The sequence below is a fragment of the Corvus hawaiiensis genome, chromosome 2, assembly GCF_020740725.1.
Source record: "Corvus hawaiiensis isolate bCorHaw1 chromosome 2, bCorHaw1.pri.cur, whole genome shotgun sequence".
Lineage (NCBI taxonomy): Eukaryota > Metazoa > Chordata > Aves > Passeriformes > Corvidae > Corvus > Corvus hawaiiensis.
Window position 1 is genome coordinate 108941234 of NC_063214.1, and position 18270 is coordinate 108959503.

At 42.3% G+C, this 18270-nt stretch overlaps 1 protein-coding gene and 1 long non-coding RNA gene across 3 annotated transcripts in view; one reads left to right on the plus strand and one right to left on the minus strand.

The window, feature by feature from the left end:
- Positions 1 to 1872: 1872 nt before the first annotated feature.
- LOC125317788 lies at positions 1873 to 12957 on the minus strand. The gene is made up of 5 exons (XR_007200182.1): positions 12780 to 12957; positions 10752 to 10831; positions 10234 to 10434; positions 6017 to 6064; positions 1873 to 3282 (listed from the first exon to the last, which is right to left on the minus strand). It is a non-coding gene; the product is annotated as an uncharacterized LOC125317788 (long non-coding RNA).
- SMS (spermine synthase) overlaps positions 12058 to 18270 on the plus strand; it is a 44702-nt gene continuing 38489 nt past the window's right edge. Inside the window, exon 1 of one of the 2 annotated variants that reach the window (XM_048287865.1) lies at positions 12058 to 12209. In XM_048287865.1, coding sequence (XP_048143822.1) covers positions 12158 to 12209 — 52 coding nt within the window. In that variant the 5' untranslated portion in view covers positions 12058 to 12157. Of the gene's footprint in view, positions 12210 to 16044; positions 16091 to 18270 lie in introns of those variants that run through there. The other variant, XM_048287874.1, reaches the window with a different exon arrangement.

Genomic DNA, 18270 nt, shown 5'->3' on the forward strand with positions numbered 1-18270 from the left:
TATTTAGTGCTGCAAGCAAGCAATTTCAGAAAATTAAACTGGAATTTCCCTATGTGTTTACGATATGGCAGTAATGATAGATTTTTTTTGTAGTTAAATATTATCCCGCAGTGTTTACCAATTAAATATTCAAGGCACACAGGGAAAGTGATTGTGGGCTTGACTGAAAGCCAGAGGAAGGGAGAAAATGTCATCAATTCAGCTGTGGTTTAGAATTGATAAAACTAGCCCACAGAATGATTTGTGAATAAATGTGTGCATTTCACTAATACATTGGAAGTGGGAATGCTTGCTTTTAAGGGCTGGAACATTTATGAGACATTTAACTCCTAAACAGTTTATAAATAGAGCTTTTTGTTGTTTTCAGCAGGATATACTGTAAACATGTTACTGGAGGCTACCATTCAGACAGACTGCATATAATCCAGGAAATGGAATATGCCATGCATGATGGATGCCATATGAATAGGACTACTCTGGCAATAGCACATGCACTGTCCCTTAAAGCTGAGCTTCATTAATTATTATAAAGGTAGAAGTGAGGCTTACTAACAAAAGTAAGCTAATGCTACTCACAACATATAATTTGACCAGAAATATCACCTACAAGCAGAAAACTATGGGTTCTTTACCATCAAAAAGTACCATTTACATTTTGAACAAAACACAGGAAAAAAAATATTGTGTTTTTAGCTTGATATTATTCATTAATGAGAAAGAAAAACAATAGGAAAACCATAGAATGGTTAAGGCTGGAAAAGACCTTTGAGATCATCAAGTCCAACCATCAATCTAGTGCCACCACCATGTTCAACATTAAACCATGCCCCCCAGTGCCCTACCCGCATGTTTTTTGAACACTTCCAGGGATGGCGACTCCAACACTTCCCTGGCTAGCCTGTTCCAATGCCTTGCAATGCTTTCAGAAGAAATTTTTTCTAATATTCAATCTAAACCACCCCTGGTGCAACTCAAAACCATTTCTTCTTGTCCTGTCACTTGCTACTTGGGAGAAGAGACCAACCCCCACCTGGCTACAACCTCCTTTCAGGTAGTTGAAGAGAGCAAGAAGGTCTCCCCTGAGCCTCTTTTTCTCCTGGCTAAAAAACCCATCTCCTTCAGATGCTCATCATAAGACTTGTGCTCCAGACCCTTCATCAGCTCTGTTTCCCTTCTCTGGACTCACTCCAGCACGTCAAATAAATCTAATAGGAAGTAAAGCCAATTTGTTGCCAAGTGGTCAGTAGTCTAAACAGTCCTATAATGCATAGTGATAATGGGCTTGCTGTCTTGTCCAGAAATCAAAGAAATTTTTCAGAGTCCCTTGGGTTTACCTGGCAGAACTACAATCATATGGTCTCATAACTAGAAGGGATCCAACAGTAGAAATGCTGACAAGAACATATTTCCAGGGAAGCAGAGTACTTAAGAGTAAGGTGCTTACTAGTATTTCCTCTGACAATCTTGACTGCCTCCTGCAGCTCTGTTGCAGCCATGTGATCCCACGGGACTTGTTTCCATACCACTAGGAAGCACTACAGCAAGCACCGTGCCTGCAGATCAGAGGGACCCCGACATCAGTACTCAAGCCTGGTTTATGACAGGATCAGCTGTTATCTCTTAGGGCCGAGTCTTTTAATCCATCTACATAGTTTCAATGCAGGAGAGTGTGTGGGAAGGCAGAGCTGGGTGTTGCTCCTACACTCCTGCAGTGCTGCAGCCAGCAAAGGCTCCACACTAAGTCTGGCTGCACCGAGCTGCCCATAACACAAAGGATAAGTGGTCCCATCCACCAGGAGAGCCCTGGGCTCCTTGTGTCAGTGGCTCTCAGTGCCGCAGAGAAACCATGTCAGAGTGCAATAAAATCTGTGGTAAAGTTTTCTGAAAGAATGGAGTCAGGCAACTGCATAATTTGTTCCAAGAAGTCTGCATGACATATTGGTTAAGTTTTACAGCTTTGTTTGACATACCCAAAAGTGGCTGTCACACAGAAAATGTATCTTGTCTTTTCCTGAGCCATTTTTATTGCAAAATCTGTTATTCAGCATTCATTGATCCAAAAATGAATTCATACACTTTCTCATTAGTTTCCACACACTTCCTAAGCAAACAGTAAAAGTTAAAGGCTGGCAGTTCAGTATTGTTTATTGTTACATGGGGCTCTGTCAGTTTGAGTATGTGATGAAGACAAATACAATAGTGCACGATTTAAAACAGGAATCAGGAAGAAAATATAACACAAGAGTTTCATTTCAGCATTCTCAAATATCTTTTTGAATCCATGTCTTTTGGCACTGGCAAGACACCAACTGAGCTCTTTTGGCACAATGAAACACAGTATCATTGATTATGACAGATAGCCCCTGAAAACTGGGCAAAATAGGAAAAAGGTCAGGAAGTAGTGAGCACTCAGAGCACTGAAGCTTGAATTCATCAGAGTACAAAAGCAAGGCCACCATATCACTGCCTAGATCAGAAGAGAAACCTAACCAGGATTTCTAGAATCCTGCAGGTACGACAATACATTCTTTTCTTCTTACAGCTTAACCCCTGCATAGTAGCAATCCCAAAATACTGAAAGCATAGGAGCCAGACCAAACTAAATTTCCAACCATTTGCTTTAGGTCATAAAACCAACTCTTCTATGAAGTTTTAATTGAAAAATTAAAATGTTTCCACACGAGAAGTTCTAATGACATTACCTATTACTGACGTTCTTAATTTTGCATGTCATGCTAGTAAAGTTGGGATTGGGAAGTGACAGGAAACAAAATAGCTACTTGCTTTTTTTCAGGATTCATGCACTCACAAAAGTAAGACCCTTACTTTAAAATAAAGAAAATACAATTCCATGTTATTCCATAAGATACTTGAAGTCCTTAGTTTACAGAACCCTGTACAAATACCCTTCCTTTGTGTATGTGTACAGTCTTTGTCTATTGAAGCAACTGGGATCTTCAGTGCCTATGCTTTGACATAACTCTCATCAAGGGAGGTTTTTGTTTCAAATTTTGTCCAGACAGAGGAAATTAATGACAATTTGAATTTTGTATAAGAAATCTTTTTGCTCTGTCTCTTTCTCCAAGTCTGCATTTCTTTCGCCATTTTCAGCCCAAAAGTCAAAATAGATACAGTACTCAAAAGTCCTACCTTTGAAAATTATCCTCAGGTGTTACTAGCAGCTGCAGGTTCTATTGGAAATCCCCTTAAAAATTTGAAAATCTTCCCTCTCCAGATTTTCACCTCTCACCACTTTGCAGAAAACCTTCCAGAATTCTGATGCTAGGAGGAAAAAAACCACCTACATTTGAACTTTGCATATGGTAAGTATTCCTATCTGATTACTTTTCTGTTTTTCTTGTACTCTAGGTTAATGTTGCTGGCAATAATAGTCATTATATAAGTGTTGCAGCCAAAACCTCTAAACAAACTATTTGTTATCTCTTGAACAACTGCTCGCTCACTGACAATATCGTTACATGCCATTTTATGTTCACCAGAAGTTCTTTCAGTTTAAATTTAACGAAGTAAAGACAAAAACCTAAAAAAAGAAACCTAAACCAACCTGATAAATAACTGGAGAATATATTAAAGACTGTGCAAGGAATTGCTCAGATAATAAAACGCAAGTAATAAAGAACCATTATGGAAATTTGTGTAGAATACCATATACATTATTCACAAGAGGAATTTAGAGCTGCCTGTCGAATTTGTATTTTTTTAAAATGTCACAGCTGAAACAGTTTTCATCCTCATGGGTGTACAAACTAATAGAGAAAGAAAGTACTGTTATCACCTCTTTTTGGGTGGAATAATCATTAGCAATTGAAGCATTAAAACACTGATCTCCTGACTCCTAAGCTACTGCTCTAGTTCCTCTCAAAGCATCAGCAGAGGCACTTTAGTAAAGACTGAGCTGGTACCTAACTTCTACAATCAGTATATGTTTTCTGCCAATCTTCTGGGTTGCAAGGACACACAAATTTTCTGATATTTACATCAGGCTGTTTCAGGCTGAAAATTTTTATGTCAATTCCAAAAGGCACTTTGCTGTAATTACTGCCAATTATTACTTTATTGAGTTCTGGTGAACTTTTGGTAACAGATTGCAATACATTGTTATTGTATTACCTTGTCAATAGGGCCAATATTTTACACAGGTTTTGGAGGATTAACTACTAAACTTTTGTCTGTTTCTCCAAATTTGTTTTATGCACTTTAGCTCTAATTGTGAAAGTACTTAGGTGAGCTGTAGATCAATCACTTTGGATTATATTCTTGACTCTACATTTTGATTTACCTTGCATTTAAAAACCATACAAGTTTATAATTAGATGTTACATGACAACTTCTTAGAGGAACTGACTGTGAAAAACCACAAAGTCTTTCACAAAGACTTTCTGTGATGTTATTTAATGAACTCAGCGATGGTCTGACAGCCAATAAAATGAGATCATGGCCAGCTGAGTGGATCAGTATTATCTTACTGTATTGTTTTTTTCCCCCTGGAAAACTCATCTCTCTTTCCTAAGCACATGCTGTTTCTTATTTACAATAGAAAATGGAGAAGTTTGTGCAAAAGTTTCTGCTAAGGAGAAAACTTAAAAAAAGTAATCATGGCTTATCCCCACATGGCAATTCTTATTTCATGTTGAGAGTATCTCTGAATAGAAGGGAATTCATTCAATCTGTTCAAAGCACTCCACGAATGTGGAATTCACCTGAACTGTCCTTAGACAACCGATAGAACCAGAACACATTTTATCTGCTCTGGTTGAAAATGCAGATGTGATGAACTACATCTTAAAACTGGCTCTCTGCTGGTTCTGAATGCAGTGAAGACAACCAGATCAAAGACAGGTTTCTGGATTGTAGACATCTGAGTTAGAGGAGATGAGCTTCATGCGCAGGGCTCACAGGAGAGGCTGACGTGCAGCAGCTGTTATGCACTGGCACCTTGTCCTGTTTAGACAGGCACCTTTCTTTAATCTGGAAATCCCTTTGAGGAAGAGACCATTTTCTAATTTGGAATTTGTATTACACTTGCAACCAAAAGGTTCACTTATCACAGGCATAATGGTAATACCTCGTCTCATAATAAGAAAGCTGAACTCATCAATAAAGTAATACCCCTTATAGAGTTCTGAAGGGTTGAGTTGAGTTTATGACTAAATTGTAGCTAGTATGAGTTATTGGCATGTATTTAAGCATTTTGTTCATTTTCCTTGGTTTTATACTTTGAATGCTATTACATACAATTCTGCCTGGAAAGTCAAATGACCGGGTGACAAAGAGTATTGGTCTAACCTTGTCTGCAGTGCACCAGACAAATGCTGACATTCTGGCTCCCTTGAAGTCAGCATTAAGTCTTTCTTTGACTTCAGTGGCAACAGAATTTCATGCAAGCCCTGAATCCAATATATATAATACAGATATGAGAATAAAATTCACACTATAATTTATCAGCATTTCTCAGAGAGTGCATACTGAGGCATCATCTCTCAAAAGAGAATTGGAAAAGGTAACTAAAAGGAACAGTTTTATGATAAATAATACTGTAAAACATGCATATAAAGTACATATTACTGATATCTAGTTAAGGTAAAACATCTTTTCTATTGTGGTGGGTTTTTTTTACACTGCTTCTCTTTTGCTCATCTGTTCTACTGCCTCCATGCTGTCTGGATTAATTCATTACTCTAATTTTAATCAATTTACCATCCATTCTTCTCTGTGCAGGGATTCCATCCCTCCATAAACACACTTTGATCAGAAAGAATATTATTGTCTTCATGTTATGAGAGGTTAGGACTACAAATTACCACCCCATGTATATTTTTCCATAATATAAAGAGTTTTACAAGGTATAAAAGAAATTCTTTCACCCTGATCAGGTTGCTTTTGGTTTGCTATAATATTTACATTATTTCAACTGTAGCTGCTGATGTTGGTCGAAAAGAAAGGAGAATGGTGTCCACTGGATACAGAGTGCTGTGATGAAAAAGAAGAGATTTACCTTTTCAGTGTATTTTGATATCTGGGGGTAACCTCTTCCTGAAGTCACCTGCATACCATGGGAAATTATAATCAATAGACAAGATACTGTAACAGGGGAAACCAGTGCATGACTGGTTTTGTGACAGTAATTATTAGGAAATAGAGACAAAGCAGAAAGAAAACAGAAAAAAACCCAAACTAACAAAACCAGCTTAATGTAAAGAAAAAAGATTCTGTTGTATTGCTGGTGGAAATGAGTGCTATCCTAAAGTCCCAACCATGTCACACACAGCCACCCCCAGCACTAGTTTTCTGACCTCACCTGAGCTTGCCATCCTTCTGCTTTGTGTGAAGGGAAATGAGGCAACAGAATCCAATTTTTTCTGTTATATTCTTTTTGATTGTGAACCACAGGTCCTGTCCTGTACTCTGTAAGTCACCACTTGGGAGTGGTTTAGGTAATTCTAACAAGCTGATGCAGCCATCAGATGTAACTTCTATAGCTTAGGTCATAAAGAAAGACTAGCACTGGCAAGCCCTATCGATGCCTGAGGAGGTGCCTCCAGACAATGTGACAGGCATGACAGACGGTGGACAAGCCAGGCAAGTCCTTTGGTTGCTGTTCAAGATCATGATCATCTGATGTGTTACTGGGAATCACCTGATGAGCTGCCCATGGGATCAGATGATGACTAGGGACAAAGAGCTAATAGTGGAGATAATCTGATAGGAGTTATAAAAAAGGGTCCTCAAAGGCTGTTTTCAAACACCAAGAGGGACTTCTTAGAGGATATAATTATTCTGAGAGATGACATGGGTGTTAAGGGAAAGCTTGATCAAATTTTGCTGCATCATGTGGTGAGTTCACAGGCAAGACCGTGGTTGGGATGGAAAAGCAGTGTTCACCTAGCCTTTCCTTGTATTTGGTTTGGGGGTGAGGAAATACTTATTGGGATTCTGGAGAATTCTGTCAAATGGTCAAACATCTATAGAGAAACACAGAAAGAAACTCTGCCGCGTCTGTGGCATTTTGGCAGTTAGGAAAAAACCCCAACCCCAAACCTCCATTATGTGCCGGTTAAGAGGCATGGCCTGGGCTAAGCTAAGAGGATGCTGCTGGGAAGGCAAAGGTAAGGAAGGGTCTGTCAGTGGTTTCTGTGGCTACTTCTCAGTGTTATCAAAATAATTTGTTAGTTTCTGTCAAGATTGAAACCTGATTAGCGAGTGTTCTAACACAAGTAAGGTGTCTCCGAAGAAGATGTGCAGGATGACCAGGATCCTGGGATGACTGGACTTGAGGTCTCACCTCTGTGGTAAATAACCTCTGCACAAAGAGAACAGACTGGAGTCTATTTGGACCAAAGGAAATCCCAAGGGTTCACACACAGCACTCTGGCTGAAATCCAGCAGAGAGTTCTCAAAAAGCAGAGAGTATAATAGCTGCTATAATTTATAGTAGCACTTATTTAAGTAATCAACTCTTATCTGAGTTTGCTAACTTCCTGAAATTGTTCTCTTGTTCTGTGAGAACTCTTACATCCTATGATATAATTTGACTCTCCTGGGTCTTTCTTTGCAGAATTAAAAAAAAAAGAAAAAAAGAAAAGAGTCTTTATTCATCTTATAATCTACCTGAGTAAGTTTCCTGTTGAACTCAATATGCTTGTTTTTAAAGTTAGAGATTTTTCTCATAATTTCCACTATGATGTAGCCTCCACACTGCCTAAATTTAATTTGAAACTGACGGTTTTCTATCTTTTTTTTTTCTTAAGCCTCTAGAGCTATGCCCCAGCAAGCCTACATATCAGATTGAAAGCGTCCAAGAGAGGGGAGATAAATTGTATTTGTTTTAGTAAACAGTAACATGCTCAGGCACAAAAGTAGAAATAAGAATTAAAGAAGTAAATTCATTACAACAATCAGTTCTAGTTTTCTTAGCTGTATTAAACAGTTATTCACCTCTAGAAAACATTAATTTCGTCTTATATAGTAAGATAATGCTGTTTTGCAAAGTGGTGAACTTCATGTTTGGTCAAAATTGTGATACCACATTATTACCTCAAAGAATTTCTAAAACAACCATTAACTTACAAGATCCTTTCCCATCCCACCCTACCAATATTTTTCTAAAATTAAGTATTATCTTCCCTCTCCTACCCCTCAAAATTTACCATGACTTCTGTCAATGATAAGCAAATACTTAAGGACTAGAGCTGTGCTCAAAAAAAGAAAATTCCTGGGGAAAAACTGATCCAGATGCACAAACAGCGAAGATGATGAAGGCACTTTCAAGGGTTTGCATCAAGTTCTACGCCTCTTCTGTTTGCAGCCCCTGCTTTTCCCATTTTGGTACCATCTTCTAGCAGGCACTTCAGCATGGGGTAACATGTTTGCACATGTTATTCTGCTTATTTAATTGTGTTGCACTAATGTTTAACAATACTTTGAATATACAGAACCAGGCATGGAGGGAGAACTCATGTGCATGTATATTTTAAATAAATACGTTTCATTTCAAGGTTTCAATTCACATTGTGAGATGTCCACATTATTCCTCAGTGATAAATCTGTGAGATACACAAGTATTCCTAAACAAGGGCTAACACAGCCTTTGTGAACTCCTGTCTTAAATGTGTCATCACTTTAGAAACTTTTTAACCATTCAGGAAAAAAGTCTACTATTCTTAAGCAACCCTAGTGAACTCTAGGCTGGACTCAGAAGGACCTGAAGTTAATGAATTTCTGAACAGGCAGTAAAAATGAGGAAAAAATCTTTTTCTTAAAGGATATTTCTTAGCTGTCTATGAGAAGAAGTTGGGTTTAACTTTCATTCCCTAGGTGAACTTTGGGTTGTGGCAGTTGTAAGTGAAGTATTTTCAGAACAATGATCAGAGGTGGATGTAGTCAGAGAGGACGAACTGGGAACCTGTGGTTGAAAATGCTATTACACTCTGCTTAAAAAAACCCCTTGAGACTTGAAACACTTGCTATTTCAGCCTGCTGTGGTCCTGTATGAAGAACAGAGGTTATTCAGCCAAAAGCACACATCTAGTGCAGGTTATTGCATACTGTGCAAGGCCTTTGTTCCAGCTATTTGCCAGTGCAAGATTGTTCCCATCAGCTGGTATCTTTATCTAATCTGTCCAATCTACCTGTAGAGGGTATGGTCTCTGCCCTTGATTTTCAGCACAAAGCTTTTCAAAAACCAGTGCCTCAACCTTTTTCTCTCCCACTTTTTCAGTTTCTACTAGTTTCAAAATATGCACGTAATCTCACACTGAATAAACTCTTTCCAAATAGTCTGTGCTAATCTTAACAACATGATGTCATCCAAACTCCACAGCATTTGTGAAACATGTTTTAATATTCCAGATCTTTTGATCTTGTCTCATAAATCAATCCCTTCATCTCTCTAATTATTTTAATTGCTCTTTTTAAAATTCCCTTCGGTGTAATTTTCTAACAAGAAGATTCCCAAAAATATCCCAGGCATGACCTAGTTAAGTAGTATGCACAGAGTACTCATGCCAAAGAAGTGGAAGAGAATTCTGTTAGTTCCTTCCTCAGTGATGGGATTCTTCCCACGGAGGCTTAAATTCTGTGGGCTTTGTTGTTACATTTTTCTGTAAAACCATATGTAATTTACTGTTTGCTTTCGTTCCTACATGTTGATATTGCAGGTTTCTTCCTCTTGTTGATGTTTTCCTTCAGCTCTATCAAAGTTTCCAGGATGAACCTCTTCTTTTCTGCTGTTTTTTGAATTTGCTCATGCTGTTTTGCCAGCTTTCCCAGTTCCACCTAGCCCAACGAGCAGCTGCAAAAGCCATTTATGGCTAATAACTGTTCTTTAAATCAAAGTTTAAGAAAGAGAGGCTTCATACTGTTCTTTGTAATAATTCATTAGCCTCTTCAGCTCTTCAACCTACTACTAAACCACAAAATTCTCATCCATATAAAAAAGGACACAGTAAGGCCACTGTTCTTTTTTCCACAGCAAATTTAACTGAAAAGATGATGTTTCAACTTTCTTTAAGTGCCAGTCTGGAATGGTCAACCTTAAATTGCAAAGCTAATGCCAGGAAAAGGTTTGGATGACATATTGATGTTCCTTTTTTTTCCCCCCCCTGTAAACCCAGGAAAGATGTTTGTTTGTTTGTAAGGGCATAATTTAGCAAGGCACTTGGCATGTATGAACAATTACATTTGAAGGTACTTAGGTGGCAGCATTGATATTACCATCTTCCAATTATTCCACAGTGGAAAGACAATGTAATAGGTTGAATGGAACACAAGGCGTTGCTCCCACTGAAGAGAGTCAAAATCAATCCTTTATGGAATGAGGTAACTGAAACCACTGCAGCAGCCACAACTGAAGCTGAGATGTAAGAGATTGTAAACTGCAGGGATATTACTGGTTGTCTTGTGGCAGCTGCATATCTGGAAAAAAAAAAACCTCAAACAAACAGTAGAGAGATTGAAGTCAGCAGTATGGAAGCAATTATTTTGGTTAAATAAAAATAAAAAATAGATGGCACTAAGAAAAATCAGAGTTCCTGATGGAACGGCAACAAGCATACACAAGCCACCCAAACAGAACTACGTAATCCCCTATAATATCCAGGATTGGATCAAAGATAATGAATGGGAATCTGCAAAGCTGTATATTTTAGCTAATTAATCATAAAACCCCCAGCCTCTCATGCATGACTTGTGTCAAATGAAGACCATCTGAAGAAAGTGTAGTTACTACAGACCTGCAGATGTCTGTGCGTCTCTGATGCACACCTCCAGTGAATGTTTCTGCTTTGCTCAGGGTGCTTGTGTGGAACTGTAACTGTTAAAAACAAGGATACTGTAAGTTTGCCCTGAAAAAAACCTTATTGAAAGTTATAGAAATAATCACGGTAGCACATTAGATTACACACTAACAATTACTTGTAAATCTTTTCATTTAATTGAGGAATCATGTGAAACCACTGATGCTATGGCATTGTGCAAATCCACTCTCATTCATGCAATAAAATGAAAGGAATTTGCCAGCTGGCAAAGCTCCTAGTAACTGACAGTCAAACATCTTTCCCTGTACTCGGTACTGGTGAGGCCACACCTGCAGTCCTGTGTCCAGTTCTGGGCCCCTCAGTTCAGGAAGGGCATTGAGGTGCTGGAGCGTGTCCACAGAAGGACAACGGAGCTGGGGAAGGGTCTAGAGCACAAGTCTGATGAGGAGCAGCAAAGGAAGCTGGGGGTTTTTAGCCTGGAGAAAAGGACACAGAGGTGACCTTATGATCTCTACAATTCCCTGAGATTGTGGACAGGTGGGGCTCGGTCTCTTCTGCCAGGCAGCCTGTGACAGGACGAGAGGACACAGTCTTAAGCTGCACCTGGGGAGATTTGGGTTGGACATTAGGAGGAATTTCTTCACAGAAAGGTTAGTTAGACACTGGAATGGGCTGCTCAGAGGGGTGGTGGAGTTACCATCCCTGGACGTTTTAAAGGAAAGACTGAATGTGGCACTCAGTGCCATGGTCCAGTTGACAGGGTGATGTTTTCGGTCACAGGTTGTACTCCATGATCTCAGAGGTCTTTACCAACATAATTGATTCTGTGATATTGTGATTCTGTGATCAGTCTTATAGCTAACTACTTCTGGATACTATTTTTCTGGGTTGGTAACTAACTGCATGTGATTAAGGTAATTTGTGGCTTCAGCACGCTGTTTTACAGTTATCCGTTATGAATAAAAAAGACTTTAAACAAAAGGCTTTGAAGACTCCCTGGTGGTGGTCCCTCTGCAGGGAGGGACAGCAGGCCTCCTCCGTGCCCACGGCGGGTAGCAGGTGACACGCAGCAGCCCCGCCGCTGCTGCCGCTGGGACCGCTCCGTGGCCTCAGCGCCAGGGCACCATTACAGCGTTTCAGGGGGTAGGTGCGGGTCAGCCGCACCCCCACGAGCTCCGCAGCGCTCTCCGGCCATGCCGAGCGGCCCAGCCCGGGGTCTCAGGGCCCGCCGCTTCCCCCGGCCCGCCCCGGCCCGCCCCGGCCCCGCCCCGCCGCGCTCCCCCCCCGCGGCGCCGCCGCAGCCCCCGCGCATATAGGGCCGCTCCGCCACACGGCCGTGCTGCCGCCGCCGCTCCAGGTATGGCACAAGGCTCTATCTCACTATGGCAGCAGCAGCGCGGCACAGCACCCTGGACTTCCTGCTCGGCGCCACAGGTAACCGGGCTAGAAGACGGTGGGGGCGCGCCCCTTCCCCACCCCCCCCCGTGTCGGTGCCTCGCCAGGGCCGCCGAGGATGAGGCCCGTGCGGGCGCCACCTCCCTCCTCCGGCCTTTCCCCGGCGTTCCCGCCGGGCCGTGCTAGCCCCTGGTACCCGCCTCTGTTCCCCGGCAGGCGGGCGGCCCGCTGCGGCCTCCTGCCCTGAGCCCGCCGCGCCGGGGGCTGCCTGACCCGGGGGGAGCCCGCGGGGTCGGGCCGGGGGCGGGGGGACGTGCGGGTTCCCCTGGCCCGGGCGGTCGCGGCGGCTCCGGGCGGCCCAAGGGCGCGCTTTCCCCGTGGGGGCAGGGGGGGCGGGAGGTGCCGAACCGCAGGGCCGGGCGAAGGGAAGGGGAGCCTGGCTGTTGGCGAGCGGCCGGGCCCGGCCACCCGTGAGGCCGCCCCGGCGCTGCGGCTGTGCCGCCCCTGCACCGCCCTTGAGGCCGGTGCGACGAACCGGGCTGGCGGCTGCCGCCGAGCGAGGCGCGGGTGCGGCGCGGGAGTGCGGTGTCACTGCGGGGCTGCTCGAACCTGGTGGAGGACGCGATTAGCGCTGGAGCCGCTGGCTGTGGCGAGGCCTGACCCCGCGGGTATCTGTAGGGGGCACGTTTGGGCCGCGGCGACAACCACGTTTCCCAGCGGCCGAGCTGGGTGGAAGGGTTTGATGGGGGAAGGGGGGAGCTGCCGTGGGCGCCAAAGCGCCTCGCTGAGTGCTGAGCCAGGCCGCGGGCTCGGTGTGGCCTTCCCGCTCTAGGCACCCGCCCTTGGGGCCCGGGGCCGGCCTGGCCTCCTGTGTCGAACTCCTTTCTCCTTCCCAGTTTGGTAGTTCCAGTGAAGGTAGTTCCCTGCATCTGCAGACAAAATCTGTTAAAAGCTTGGTTTAAGAAAGAGGTTCCTGACCACAGGGGCTTTGCTGCGAACCGTGCCCTTTGTGGCACTGCTACATGTGCACTTCTGAGAGCCAGGGAGGGGAAGGTGTTACTGCAGTTGTTCCCAGATAGTGTGCTTTAGGATAGCGTTCTCTGGTTTTCGCAGTGAAAACCTTTCCGTTTCCCTTTTACACTGAGTTTTTTTCAGGGCAGGTTAGCCACTAATGGTGACCTAATGGCAAATGAGATAGTCCTGCTGTTTTCCTTGTGCTTGACTAATCTAGTATGAGCAGAATTGGTAAAACAGATTAGTGTAAAAACTAGTTTCATGGAAACCAGCCAGCCTCCACAATGACCTCTTTGCCTATGTGGTTCCCTGAACTATCATGGGTTCAGGAGTTACATCAGTGACTGGCTTCTGCAGAAGGATCAAAATTGCTTTGGGGAGAAAAGTAGGTGTATTGAAAATAGGCTATAGGTGTGTTAGCTCCCCTGTGATATAAAAATCAATGCCGTTAACTGTAAAGAGAATGTAGTAATATTCTTAACTATTGCTTTGGGTTTAGTTAGGCTTTTCCACTTCCCTGTACATTTGGGGAAGGTCTTTCTGACCAAGATGGATGTACCTAAATGGGGGTGGGGTGATGGGCCCAACTGTAGAAGTGTTGCTGTGTAGATCAAAGGAGGGAAGAAACATTTTTCCCTTCTTGCATTTGTCTTAGCGCAAGATGCATCTTCAGTGAAACATGAAGAACTTTCTTTTAGCCGTGACAGCTCAGTAGTTGGTTTGTACTTTTTATGTAGAGTTTTTCCCCTCATCTAGTGTTTAGGGTCCGAAGCACAAAGAGCTATCTAAATAGGACATACCAGTGAATGTGCATGTGTAGTTTGTGTCACAGGAGTTAAACCTCAAAGCTTAATCATAGACTGTCAACTAATTGAGTTTTTTTCCCCAATTTAGGTGGACAATTAGACTTTTGAATGGTCTGGAATGCCATGAAATGGCATTTAGTAAAATGTGTGGTTTTGGATCTTCAGATCTCGTGAGGATAACATGTTATTTCTAGGTCTCGGCTAAAGCTGTTGCATCTCTGTTTGCGTTCTGGAGAAGGCAAAATCTGTAAACGTGGTAAATGCACACTCTTGTTCCTCAAAACATAACTGTGTCCTTGCTTTTTGACAAATGTATATTTTTGGGTAGGTATTAATATAACTAAAGTTGCCATAGAATGGCCTGGGCTGAAAGGGACCTTAAGGGTTATCTACTTCTAACCTCTCTGCCATGGGCAGCTGCACCTTGGGCTAGGCCATGTTGCACTGAACCCCATCCAACCTGGCCTTGAACACTTTCAGGGATGTGGTATCCACAGCTTCTCTGGGCATTCCATTTCAATGCTTCACCACCCCCACAGTAAAGAACTTTTTCCTAACATCTAACTGAACCCTACTCTCAGTTTGAAGCCATTCTTCCCTGTCACTCCATGCCCTTTTGAAAAAGTCTCTCTCCAGCTTTCTTTTAAGTTCCCTTCAGGTACTGGAAAGCTGTGATTAGGACACCTCAAAGCCTTTTCTTTTCCAGACTGAACAATTCCAATTCTCTCAGCCTGTCCTTGTAGAAGAGATGCTCCATCCCTCTGGAGCATCTTAGTGTCCTCCTCTGGACTGGCTCCATCAGGTCCATTTCCTTCCTGTGCTGGGGACCCCAGAGCTGAGTGTAGCACTGCTGATGGGGTCTTGCCAGAGCAGAGGGGCAGAATCCCCTTCCCTTGACCTGCTGCCCACACTGCTCTGGATGCAGCCCAGGACACTGTTGGTTTTCTGGGCTGCAAATGCCTGTTGCTGGGTCATGTCCAGCCTCTCACCCACCAGCACCCCCAAGTCCTTCTGGGCAGGGCTGTTCTTGATCTGTACATCCCCAGCTTTTGTTGATACCAGGGCTAGATACCTGGGTGCAGCTGCTTGCACTTGGTCTTGTTAACCTCATGAGATTCCCATGGGCCACTTCTTAAGCTTGTCCAGGTCCCCTTGGATGCCATCCCATCCTACAGGTGTGGCAACCACACCACTCAGCTTGGTGTTACCTGCAAACTTGCTGAGGGTGCACTTGCTCCCTTAATCTGTCATTAATGAAGATATTAAATGACACTGGTGGCAGTAAGGACCCCTGAGGGGCACCACTTGTGACTGATGTCCATTGAGACCCTGAGCCATTGACCACAACCCTGTGGATGTGATGGTCCAACCACTTTCTTTTGCACCAAACAGTCCACGCACTGAGTCCAGCTCTCACCAATTTAGAGACCAGGATGTTGCAGGGAACTGTGTCAAAGGCTTTACAAGAAGTCCAGATAAATGCCATCTGTACTTTGTAGAAGGGTTGTACAATAGTTTGTTTCATTGCAATGCATCTTGCAATAACTGTACATGGGGTTTTTTTAAGAATTCTGCTTGTCTGAGGGCCATTATACATGGTTGAAAAAATCTGTATATGTTTCTGACTGTTCACTTTTAACATAGCAGCTATCCAAAGGCATCGTTGTAATTGTCTACCATCAAGACTGAAGATGATTATAAAGGCTGAGATAGTATTTGAGATGTTAGTAATTCTCTGGGATCTGTTTATTACTTTGTTCTCTGGTATGTGTGACTTGTCTTTATCCTCAGTCTTCTGAGTTTCTCTGTGAGTAAAGGATGGAGGCTGTCTTTGTTGCTGGCAGGGAGAAGATCCACAGGACACCGCTCTGCATGAGAAAGATGGGATTTTGTCAAGTGTTAATACTTGAGCAGCTATTAGCAACTGCTTGTGCTGCAGAATGGTGTGGATTCTGGTGGGTTGTTCTCACTAGCTGACTTACTTGGCATGTTACAAACCCTTTTGATTAACAGCTCTGGTTTTTTCAGGCAGTCCAGTTGTCTTGGGGTACTGGACTCTGGAGCTTGTCATGTACATTCTTCAGGACTCAAATGTACTCAGTAAGGATCTTGAGAATGAGAACTTGTTATGTAGCCATTTCTTAGTGTTGTGGTCATCACTCCTGTAAGATTGTTGGAAATGCCAGCAAATGTCAATAAAAACATGGATCTGGGGAGTTAGAGAAAATAAGTCCTTTTGTATTGGTTTGAGATGGGGGGGCACAATACTACCTTGGGAATGGATTTGCATGAGATGAATGAAGCCATGTACTTCTGCTAAAAGCTGCCTTTTTTTCAATCTTTTCAATAAATTTTTTCATATACTACAAAAATCTATATACTAGTCAAAAGAGAAAAAGGCCTTTTGCCTGTCCTTATAACTATCTACTCTAATTAGGCATCTGATTAGTTTTTTAGAAATAATAATAGTCAGTTAAATATAAGCAGGGTTGAATCTTTGATAGCTGGATAGCATAGCCTGACTTCCAGTGATAGTCTTCTCAAGAGCTGATTAAATTAGTAACTGTAGATCACAGGCCTTTGAACAGAAATATTTTGCTTATCTGTGACCCTGCAGATAAACAGTCAACTTTAGCAGGCAAACACCATAGTGTTCCCTATCCTAAAAGACAAGAAGACTATGTTAACATTTATAAAAATGGACACACATCACTGGCCTTCCTTAATTGGGGCACAGAAAGCTTTAGTTGTCTTTTTGTTAGTCAGAAGAGATGAAATTGAGACTCCTCAAGTTATATATTCTGAGGATTTTATTATGAAAGTATATAGATATTTGATGCCTTATACTTGTACAGAATTGATTTTAGATTTACTGTATGTTGTAAGTCTGCTTGCGCATGGGAGCGTTTCCATCCATGTGTGAATGTGTCATATAAGCTTAGTTTTCTTGGTTGTTGAGTATTGAACTGATTAATGTTCTTCAGATTATTCTTAAGAGTGGGAGGAGAGGTAATGTGGAGACTCTTTGTGAGGTTTGGGTTCTTCTATTTGCTTCAGAAAATTGCTTTGAAAGGCAAATTAGTTAGAAATCAGTTTGAATTGTCTCCATGTTTGCTATTTGGGATTATTGCTGGGGGGATTATACATGGTATATAGGGTACAGTGGCACAAACAGTGGTGCCCATAATACTTAGGGCCAGGGCATAGATGAGTGAGTTGGTGGAGGAGAGCAGTGATTACCTGAGCTGCTATAGTTACTAAAACAAATGCTTAGGAAGCTCTTGGGTAAATTACACACTCGGGGAATGCTGGGCTTAGAGAGAGTGTGGGTTGGGCAATGCTTAAATTTTTAAGAAAAATTGTAAGTGAATGTGTTGTATGCACACGATCTGGTTTTCCTCAAATTAATGTTTTCATGGAGATAGAAGGGAATGACCTTTGAGGGCTGAGCATCCTCTGTCAGTAGCTTTGGTCCTGTCTGCAGAGTTGGGTCCATTGCTCAATTCTGAGACTGCAGGGGGGGAAGTCTTAATTATCAGATGGTCTGAGCTACTCTACTAAATATTCTTTCAGTACTGAAGGCTTTACTTAGGCTGTCAAATCGTTAAATATTTGAACTGCATGCAGTTAAAATAATATTTTCATTCTTGTCTTTGTTTGGATTGGAAATCTTAATGTTCTTCATAGAGCAGAGCTACAGTTTTATGTACTTATTTTTGGCTGTGCTGATCTAAACTTTTGAAGGGGGGGGAAGAGTTGACAAGGTTTTGAGTTTTGCAGCTTTTTAAAGCCTTGTTGCTGAGTTTCCTTACTTTAAGAACTAATTAAGAAAATGGCTTTCTGAAGGGATAATCTCCCAGCAAGAGGAGTGTTTAAGAGAACTAAATGCTGAGGGGGAGGTGCTGTGTTGGCTCTTTCTTGCCACCATCTACCTGAATTTCTACCTGGGAAAATGCTGCATGAATGCAGTTGCTTGCATGTTTTGAGCTGTCTTGCTGTAGTAAAGACAATTTGGAGCTGGTGCTGGTTTGGTTTATTTAGCAGATAATCAGCAGTTCTCGATATTGAATCATTGTTCATTCCATGCTAAATGCGGAAATAGCAGAGAATGCAGGAAAAGATGACTGGCATTGAAAATGTGATATTTTTCTTGAAAACTTGTGGTTTCTTTCTCAAGTAAGTCAATCTTGTATATGAAAGAGCAAGAAACTGTCAAGATCAGTACTAGTTTAAGCCTAAGATTATAAATGAAACTCATCAGTAAAACCTTTGAGCACTTG